Consider the following 11,784-nt stretch of genomic DNA (forward strand, 5'->3'; position numbering starts at 1 on the left):
CTCTCCCTGTCCTGGCCCACCACCACCTTTGCAGGTTTCTACCTGTCCTGCCCCCACCACCACCACCCTGTCCCGGCCCACCACCACCTTGCCTCCTGCCTCACCCCTGTCCTACCCACCACACCTTTGCCTCACCCTGTCCCGCCCCACCATCACCTACCCCAGCTCACCACTGCCTTATCTCTACCTGCCCTAACCCATCATCACCCTATCTCTCTCTCTGTCCCGACCCACCATCACCCTACCTAGGCCCACCACCACCCTGCCCCGACCCACCATCACCCTCCCTACCCCTACCCAGACCCACCATCACACTACCTTTCTCTGCCCTGGCCCACCATCACCCAACGTAGGCCTACCACCTTCTTGCCTCCCCCGGCCTCCCTCCCCACCTAAGGCTGGGGGCACATTGAGATGTAGGAGAGTGCAGTGGGATAGACACAGAGCGGGGCAGCACAGCACAGGTGTGGTGCGAACATTGTCCAGCAGTCTGTCTCGCTGCGTGGGAGTCATGTACGGAATAATGAAGTAAATTACTTTCATGTTGAAATTACTTTTAATACTGATTTGAAATGTTGCTTCAGTTAGCAATATTGTACACTCACCATCTTCTAACTTAGGAGTTTCAGCTACACGATCCATTATGTCATTTTCAGCTTGGTATTCATGTAGTCAGGATGGCTGGTGTCATAGAGTACCCTAGACGTCAAACAGCGTCTACAAGTACCTCTGCCATATCAAGAATCGATGAATTTTATCCCTTGAGACACCTGACACGTCCACGTGTCGGGCAAAAACTGTGTTTCAACCACTCCGCCGCGCAACTCGACACAGGCCTACTCCTGCTCTGCTGCCCTGCTTTCTAATGTGTGGTCTCTGGCTAGAAATAACTAGCGCTGCCCTGCACTGTGTCTCCTGTGTCGTCTGAGCCTCAATGTGCGTCGAGGCTCACTCTGGCCCTCCACACCACCACCCTGCCTAACCCTGTTTTCCTCGGTGTGTATTTTAACACTACAGTTGAGTTCACCAGTTAGATTATGACCACCATTGCTACTCAGGGGTGGACTGGTTAGCCTGGTGGTGATTGGCCTGGTGGCGGTGGGCTGGTTGGCCTGGTGGTGATTGGTTGGTTGGCCTGGTAGTGGTGGGCTGTTTGGCCTAGTTTGTTGGCCTGGTAGTGGTGGGCTGGTTGGCCTGGTGGTGATGGGCTGGTTGGCCTAGTGGTTGCGGGCTGGTTGGCCTGGTGATGGTGGGCTGGTAGTGGTGGTGGTTACTTCAGCCGGATAGAGGAGCGTGGTAGGTGTCAGTCATAGTTAGTGAGAGGTCATCTGGAGTCATGTTCCCAAGACACATTCGTTTGTCAAGTCTTCTCTCAAAGGTCCCGTTCGTATGCCAAGGTCATAAATTAGCCGAACACTGCGTTCACTCAGCGGGAGCATTCAGTCGCTAAAAGCAAGTGTTCGTTAAGAGTTTGTAGTCTCAAGCGCTCACCAGGAATACTGGTTGACTATATGTGTTTGAAGGCCGGTATCTTTTGTAATAAGAACACCTTTGGGACGAACATTTTACATGTATGATCACCTCAAAAAGTCTGTGACCTCGGCAATCAGAATGAATTGCTGAACCCTGTGATTCCTCTGATTCAGTTTTGATTTCCAACCCATAGATGGAGCTTCTTACAGCACGAGTTATACAACACGGCGCCTAGTATAGTTGCCGGGAGTATCCCAACAGATGGAGCTATTCACGCCTGGCGATTTTATAAACAAATCACTAATGTGAGATAAAGCTTAATTTATTAAAAAAGAAACATTGCTGAGACTAATACAGTAGAAAACAATATACACAGTATCTAATAAATCCAAATGCACGCGGACCTCAATATACAAATAATACTTCACTAGTGTCATGTGCCCATAACCCCATAGCAACAAGCATGTCGTGTGGTGTCTGTTTACGCCTCCACTCCACACAAGCTATTAATAACTTGTTAATTTTACTATTATCTTATTGTTGTTCTTAGTTACTTAGGTTAATTGTTTATCTATGTATGTCATTAATATGCATCATTTGTGTTACTCTGTTAAGTCAAACCAAGAGTAGTATTAATTAGTTATAAGACTATTTGGCAACTGTCCTGGGTCACGTGATCTAAGACGCTCCTCACTCATATGCCAGGGTTGCCAGATTGGTCTTTTTAGAAGGTATTTGGCTACCAAAATATCGATTTAGCCATATTCAAAATTTGGCCAAAATTTGGCCATTTTTTTTAAGGCATTGATTTTGGAGCCAAATTTCAGCAAGAAGTTACTAGTCATGTAAAGGAGTTCAAGGAGAGACAACAAGTTAAAGAAGAAGAAAGCAAAGTCCTTGATGTTAAAAGAAGATGCCGTATATTTATTGTTGAGGCCATCGATCAAGTGCGTTCCAGATTGTGCAATGCAGCTGAAGCATTAAAAAATCTTTCATTACTTAATCCTTCGAAGGTATTAAACCAAACAGCTAAAGGTGATTTTTCAGATTTACCTATGTTGCATTTAGCTAAAAATAATTCAGATGAAATAGAACAACAATATCGGGAAATTACTGTAACAGATTGGAGACTAGAAAAAGTGTTTGAAAACAATGAAATTCCAGATGACAACCAAATTTTGGCTTGGTGTCTATCATCATGAAAACTTCAAGGAATTGGCAGCTTATGCACTTAATTGCCTAGTCACACCAGCAAGCAATGCTATTGTTGAACGAATATTTTCTCTGGTAACTGCACAAACCGAAGACCATAACTCCACTAGGCGCATTTATTATTGCACCATCATCCAGTCAGTTTTGGCCGCCCGGTGCACCTCTCACTACACCTAAGGCTGATGGCATTACCAGGTAGCTCATGCGTCCGCGACTCGTGGGTGGGAGTCAGACCACCACACTAAAATGTGTTAATTCATATTAAAACAAGTGATCCAATCTTTTAGTAATCATAGGGCGTGAAACAGTTCTTTACATTCCCGCCGCCGGGAGAGATTTAGCTGGTGGTGGACGATAAGATGTCACTTGGGTCGCATCTGCTTTGACTATTTATTACAATATTGTTTGTTGTACCTCGTGCATAGGGAGCTCTTATTGCGCATTTCAATTGAAAAATAAGCGCCTTTGTATTTATTACATCATAATTACTTTTTATGTTATACAGAGTCACGTAAAACATGTTATTGATATGCATGTAAAGTATATTGAAATTTGTATTGTTAAAATGATCAAGGCCATAATTCTCATATGTATTATTAATGGCACTCTTCCCTGAGAACTTCAACAACATGACAACTTCACCCGGAAAGAGAGAGAGAGAGAGAATCATCTGTTTGTATATATTTTTATTATTACATTCAGAACGGAATGTTCGAGGAAATGTGTAAAACATCCTCAGGTAAGGGACAATATAACCAAGAATACTCACAGGTGTGTGTAGTTCAAGATTCCAACATTGCCGGTGCTGCAATACTTCTTTTAGTTCCCATATACTGACTCGTTCGGAAGGAGACGCGGACTTCTTGATGTGACTGTAGTACAGTCAAAGAAAAGAATCACCGCATTACACTTACCGTGCCTTATGTTCTGAAACCCATGACGAAGAATTTGGGCAAATTTCCCCGTTCAGACTCGAACCTCGAAGATTCTCTGTCTCTTTACCCAATTATTCGTCATGGATTTCGGAACATAACGCTAGGAGAGGTGTAGCAAGACCATTTTACTTTAACTATCCTTACGCTAGGCAATAATGGCATATCTCCTAAACGTTTATAAAGAGGAGATGCCATTTTAATTCGACTCTGTGATCATTATATTACAGAAATATAAATACAGTACGTCATTCTGATTTATGAGCAACAGTCGTATAAATATTTCCTGGCTTGACTCACTAAGGGAGATAATACTGTAGGTCATCTTATATTTAATGCCTATCTCCTTTATTGATTCTCACATATTTACAGTCTACAATAAATTCCCTTTAAATGGCACAAAAGAGGTCTCGTAGAGAGATCGATATTAGATAGATACATAGATATGTATTCAAATTATCTTCATATAACGTAACACTGAATCGAATATTTATACTGTATGCAGAGTGCAGGTATAAATAGTACAGTTGCCCGCGTATATACTGTAATGTTCCTCGCCTCACAGGTGCCTTGATACAGTAAAGGATTCTGTACTCTAGGTTCTGTGAATATTTTAGAGCCTCACCGAAGCAGCCTCTCGGGAGCTGTGTACTAGTAGCAACAAGGGTAAAGGTTTGGCTCTCTTTAATACGCAGAACGAGGGGATGAAAAGACAGGCTTGTGAGAAGATTGCAGAAGGAAGGTATGCATAGAAATGGGATGAAATAGGCATTGACGAAGAGATGGGCATACAAGAAGTAGGTGTTAGAAAAGAGATAGGCATACAAGGGGCAGGTATTTGAGAAGATATGACCATACAATAAGGAGCAGATGTTAAAGAAGAGAAGGGCATGCAACAAGAGGCAGCTATTTCAGAAAGAGATGGGCATACAAGGCAGGTATTTCAGAAGAGATGGGCATACAAGAGGCTGGTATTCAAGAAGAAATGGGCATATAAGAAGCGGGTATTTGAGAAGATATGGGCATTAATAAAAAAAATAGATACAGGCATTCAGCATGAGACAAGCATATATATATTCAGGTTCCGGTAGGCGTGTTTTACCGACACCATCACTCGGGCTGGCGGCGATATATTCACATTAAAGTCCCGCCCCCCATCACCGCTGACTGAGTACGCTATTATGGCCGCCAAAACTCCCCGGATATCGTAATCTGGCGGCGGCGGAGAGTGAGGGCACGATCTCGGAGGCTATTGTGTCTAGGCTTGGAGGCTCCCGGAGGCTATCGTGTCTAGGCTTGGAGGCTCCCGGAGGCTATCGTGTCTAGGCTTGGAGGCTCCCGGAGGCTATCGTGTCTAGGCTTGGAGGGTCCCGGAGAATATCATATCTTGGCCAAGAGCTCCGGGGAGCTATCGTGTATAGGCTTGAAGGCTCCCGGGGGCTGTCGTGTCTTGGCTTAGAGGCTCCAGGGAGCTATCGTGTCTAGGCAAGGAGACTCCCGGAGACTATCGTGTCTAGGCTTGGAGGCTCCCGGGAGCACGTAGTTGAGTAATTGTGGCTAAAGTTTATGGCTCTTTGAAGCTTGAGCCAGACTATCACGGGTAAGACCCAGGTAAACATTATTTCGGGTCTCGAGTTGATTCACAACACCCTGAGCTGCAGGGAATCACTAGAATGGATAAAAAGTCAAGTCAACAATAGTATTCAAGCCTAGGAACCTACGAGGATGATACAATTGCCATAAATAAGAAAAAAATAAACAACAACAACAAAAATCTTAAAACAAGTTTATGTTTCACTAAAATATAATGAAAACAATACGTCATGTGTCAACTAAGTATTCCATAGATTCTAACTTATCATCAGACACTAGAGTCCATTTTTTTTAATATTAAACCTTAGTGACTTTTAGATTTTGAGTATAAACCATTAAAGGACAAACTTGATCTACAATCCTAGACAAGCTTACTATATTTTTCTTATAAACACTAATTTTATTACTCACATGAGCCATAACTGAATGATAAACCTTGATATAAACTGTCACAATAAACTGTCAACAGACATTAGTATTATATTACATGTTCCCTCTAACATTACAGGACTAAACAAATATATACTACAGCTCATAATTGCATCGGATATTATTTCTGTATGTATGTAATGTTATACAGAGGAGTTCGATCACCCGTGTATCTATAGAGAAACCTAACCTATGGAACTTTGAGAATGTGGTCATTAGGAAGATAAGATGGATTACTTCACACCTAGATAAGATAAGTGGATGTAAGGAGCTTATCAACGATCCTTATATACTATCATTAAGAGGGGAAAGGAGGTAAATCCACTCTTTGCTTAAGTTGATTTTGACATATCAGGATTAATTTCGATATTTTTGTATGTACAGTCCCCTTCACGAGCGCGTTTACAGGGGCTCGTCATATAAACAATCAACAAATCATTACATTGAGATATTTGATTTAATAATGTTTTACTTTGATTCCATAGTATATTTACTAATGCGAATTTCCTTCTGTCGAATGAAGCCAAACACAGGGCTGCCACACTGCGCAAAACCTGACGAGCCCCTGTAAACGCACTAGTAAAGGGGAGTGTACAGTTTCGTTCAGAAGTTCGTGGTACACTGGCGGTGAATGGTGCGTAGCCTGTTATACCCTCCCTGGACGAACGGTCACTGCGCCCAACCTCCTACCAACACACACAGTGGAACTGGCAACGGAGCACTTTGATTCGAACAATCAAAAGAAGATGGGAAGGATATTGATATGAATATGCTCCTGACGAGAGAAGAAAACTGTAGTGATAGGAGTATCCATTCGTATATCAAAATACAATAGGGAAATTGGTTCGAATGAACACCATAACAAGTAGGTGAACAGAGCTCATATATCAGGAGCCTTCAATGTATTCATAACTTGAAGTTTTTCGTATGATACTCTACTTATATATATATATATATATATATATATATATATATATATATATATATATATATATATATATATATATATATATATATATATATATATATATATATATACATATATATATATATATATATATGTGCAAGTAAATCACTGTAGGTGCGCGTGATCCAGGTATATGCTGATAACCACAAGGAAAAAGAAAACACAAAGTTCCCAAGCGCTTTCGTGTAATTCACATCTTCAGGGGTGAGTACAGACTAAGGAGAAATACATAACAAGGCAAATATATATACAGTAGAGGAAGGTGAGACCAAGTCCACAATAGTCAGGTTATTAGGTAGTGACCCTACTAATCTTCAAAAAGCACCACACCAACTGCTGCGGTGCTTTTGAACAACCACACCAACAGAACCACCACACCACCAGGACCACCACACCATCCACCACCAGGACCACTACACTACCACAACACCAGGAACAATACACCACCCACTACCAGGACCATCACACCACCAGGACCATCACACCACGAGGACCTACACCACCATAACACCAGGAACAATACACACCACACACCATCAGAACCACCACCCACTAGGACCATCACACCACCGGACCACTACACCCACAACACCAGGAACAATACACCACCACACCACCAGAACCACCACACCACCAGGACAACTACACCACCACACCACAGGACCACCACACCACCAGGACAACCACACCCAGCACACCACCAGGACCACCAGGACCACTACACCAACATACCACCAGGACCACTAACACCACCACACCACCAGGACCACCACATCACCACACTACCAGGAACCACCACACCACCTCACCACCAATCACCAGGAATCACCACATCACCAGGATCACCAGAATACCAGGACACATCCACCACACCACCAGGATCACCACACCACCAGGACCACCACACCCAGGACCACCACACCACCAGGACCACCACACCACCAGGACCACCACACCAACAGGACTACCATACCACCAGGACCACTACACCACTTCACATCAGGACCACCACCACACTACCAGGACCACCACACTACAGGACCACCACACCACCAGGACCCAACGGACTACAGGACCAACAGGACTACCACCACCAGGACCCATACACCACCACACCACCAGGACCACCACACCACCGGGACTACCATACCACACGGACCACTACACCAGGACCACCACACCACCAAGACCACCACACCACAGGACCACCACACCAGCAGGACCACCACCACCAGGACCACGACACCACCAGGACCACGACACCACCAAGACCACCACACCAGGACCACGACACCACCAAGACCACTACACACCACACTACCAGACCACCATGACCAAGACCACCACACCACCGGGACTACTACACCAACCGGACCACACCACCAGGACCACCACACCACCAGGACCACCACACCGCCAGGACCACCACCAACCAGGACCATCACAACACCAAACTACCAGGACCACCACACCACCAGGACCATCACACAACCAGGACCACTACAGCACTCCGGACCACTACACCAGGACCACCACCACCACCGGACCACTACACCACAACACCACCAGGACCACCACACCACTCGAACCACCACACCACCAGGACCACCACACCACCAGGACCACACAACACCAAACTACCAGGACCACCACACCACCAGGACCACCACACCACCAGGACCACCACAACACCAGGACCAACATATCAACACCACCAAGACCAACAAGACCACCACACCACCAGTACCACTTCACCACCAAACCCAGGACCACCACATCACCAGGACCACCACCACCAGGGCACTACCACCACATCACCAAGACCACTACACCACCACACCACCAGAACCACCACACCACCAGAACCACCATACCAGAAACATCACACCACCAGGACCACTACACCACCACTACCAGGACCACCATACCACCAGGACCACTACACCAGCATACCACCAGGACCACTACACCACCACACCACCAGGACCACTACACCACCACACCACCAGGACCATCACACCACCACACCACCAGGACCATCACCAGGGACCACTAAACTACCACAACACCAGGAAAAATACACCACCACCACACTACAAGGACCATCACACCACCAGGACCATCACCACCAGGACACTAAACTACCACACAACACCGGGAAAAATACCACCACACTACCAGGACCATCACACCACCAGGACCATCACACCAACAGGACCGCACACCACCATACCACGAGAACCCTTTCACCACCACACCACCGAACATCACCAGGACACCCACCACCGACCACCAGGACTGCTGAACCACCATCCACCAGGACCACTACACCACCACACCACAGAACACATCACCACACCTACCAGGAACCACCACACCACCAGGACCACCACACCAGAACCACCACACCACCGGACTACTACACCACCAGACCACACACCAGGACCACCACACCACCAGGACCACCACACCACCAAGACCACACACCACAGGACACTACACCACCACACTACCAGGACCACCACACCACCAGGACCATCACACCACGGACCACCACACACCAGGACCACCACACACCGGACCACCACACCACCAGGACCACCACCACCAGAACCACCACACCACCAGGACCACCACACCACCAGGACCACCACCACCAGGTACTACACCACCCGGACCACCCACAGGACCACCCACACCACCAGGACCAGCACACCACCAGGACCACCACACCACCAGGACCACCACCACCAGGACCACCACAACCAGGACCACCACGCCACCCGGACTGCTACACCACCACCACACCACCAGACCTACCAGGACCACCACACAACCAGGACCACCGCCACCCGGACCACTACACCACCACACCACCAGAACACCACATCACCCACACAACCAGGAACCACCACACCACCAGGACCACCACACCACCAGGACCACCACGCCACCGGACTACTACACCCGGACCACTACACCAGGACCACCACACCACCAGGACCACCACACCACCAGGACCACCACCACCAGGACCACTACCACCACCACACTGGACCACCATACCTGGGACCACCACACCAAGGACCACTACACCACCCAGACCACTACACCAGGACCACCACACCACCAGACAGCACACTACCAGGACCACCACACCACCAGGACCACCACACAACAAAGACCATCACAACACCACACCACCCGGACCACTACCAGGACCACCACACCACCAGAGACCACCACACCACCAGGACCACCACACCACCACCAGGACCACTACACCACCACACTGGGACCACCCACCACCCGGACCACTACACAGGACCACCACCAGGGACAGCACACCACCAGGACCACCCACCACCAGGACCACCACACAACAAAGACCATCACAACACCACACTACCAGGACCACCACACCACATCAGGACCATCCCACACATCCAGTACCACCACACCACCTGGACCACCTCCCACCACCCACCAAGACCACCACATCACCAGGACCACCACACCACCAGGACCAACACACACCACCACACCACCAAGACCAACAAAACCACCATACCACCAGTACCACCTACACCACCAAACCACCAGGACCACCACCACCAGGACCACCACACCACCAGGACCACCACACCACCAGGACCACCACACACCACCAGGACCACCACAACCAGGACCACCACACCCCAGACTACTACACCACCACACCACCAGGACCACCACACCACCAGGACCACCACACAACCAGGACCACCACGCCACTCGGACCACTACACCACCACACCACCAGAACCACCATCACCACACAACCAGGAACCACCACACCACCAGGACCACCACACCACCAGGACCACCACGCCACCAGTACTACACCACCGGACCACTAGGACCACCACACCACCAGGACCACCACACCACCAGGACCACCACACCACCAGGACCACCACACACCACACTACCAGGACCACCACATCCCAGGACCACCACACCACCAAAACACCTACGCCACCACACCACCAGAACCACCACACCACAGACATCCACCACCAGGACCACTACACCACCACACTATCAGGACCACCATACCACCAGGACCATCACACACAACCAGGACCACTACACTACCAGGAACATCACACCAGGACACTAAACCACCACACTACAAGGACCACCATACCACCAGGACCATCCACACCACCAGGACACCCACCAGGAACCACACCACCACACCAGGACCACTACACCACCACACTACCCGGGACCATCACCCAGGACCATCACACCAACAAGACCGCTACACCACCATACCACAAGAACCACTTTCACCACCACCACCAGAGACCTCACCCACCACTACCAGGACCATTACACAGGACCACCACCACACCACTCGGACCACCACACCACCAGGACCACCACAACACCAAACTACCAGAGCCACCACACCACCAAGAGCACCACACCACCCAAGACCACTACACCACCACACCATCAGGACCACTAGACCACCAGGACCACAACACCACCAGGACCACTACACCACCAGGACCACACACCACCAGGAACATACACCACCACACACCACCTGGACCACAGCACCACACCACCAGGACCACCATACCTCCAGGACCACCACACCACCAGAAACAATACCACTGGACCACTACACCAGACAACCTGGACCACCACACCACCACACCACCAGGACACACATCACCACACCACCAGGACCACCACACCACCAGACCAACTGGACCACCCACCACCAGGACCACTACACCACCACACCACCTGGACCACCACACCACACCACCAGGACCACCACATCACCAGGACACCACACCACCAGGACCAACAAGACCACCAAACCACCAGGACACCACATTACCAGGACCACCAAACCACCAGGACCACTTCACCACCACATCACAGGACCATTACCACCACACCACCAGAACCACCACACCACAGAACCACCACACCACCAGAACCACCACACCACCAGAAACATAACACCACCAGGACCACTACACCACCACTACCAGGACCACCATACCACCAGGACCACCACAACACCAGGACAACACTACCAACACACCACCAAGACCAACAAGACCACCACATCACCAGCACCACTACCCCACCACACCAGCAATGCGTAACTAG

At 48.8% G+C, this 11,784-nt stretch overlaps 1 protein-coding gene across 1 annotated transcript in view; it reads left to right on the forward strand.

The window, feature by feature from the left end:
- The first annotated feature begins 677 nt into the window (after positions 1 to 677).
- Positions 678 to 11,784, forward strand: part of LOC121863341 (mucin-2-like) — a 59,131-nt gene continuing 48,024 nt past the window's right edge. The window contains exons 1-4 of the mRNA XM_042361966.1: positions 678 to 723; positions 2,275 to 2,420; positions 2,638 to 2,760; positions 4,235 to 4,359. Of these exons, the coding sequence (XP_042217900.1) occupies positions 678 to 723; positions 2,275 to 2,420; positions 2,638 to 2,760; positions 4,235 to 4,359 (440 nt within the window). The remainder of the gene's footprint in view (positions 724 to 2,274; positions 2,421 to 2,637; positions 2,761 to 4,234; positions 4,360 to 11,784) is intronic.

The sequence above is a fragment of the Homarus americanus genome, unplaced genomic scaffold, assembly GCF_018991925.1.
Source record: "Homarus americanus isolate GMGI-L3 unplaced genomic scaffold, GMGI_Hamer_2.0 scaffold46197, whole genome shotgun sequence".
Taxonomy (NCBI): domain Eukaryota; kingdom Metazoa; phylum Arthropoda; class Malacostraca; order Decapoda; family Nephropidae; genus Homarus; species Homarus americanus.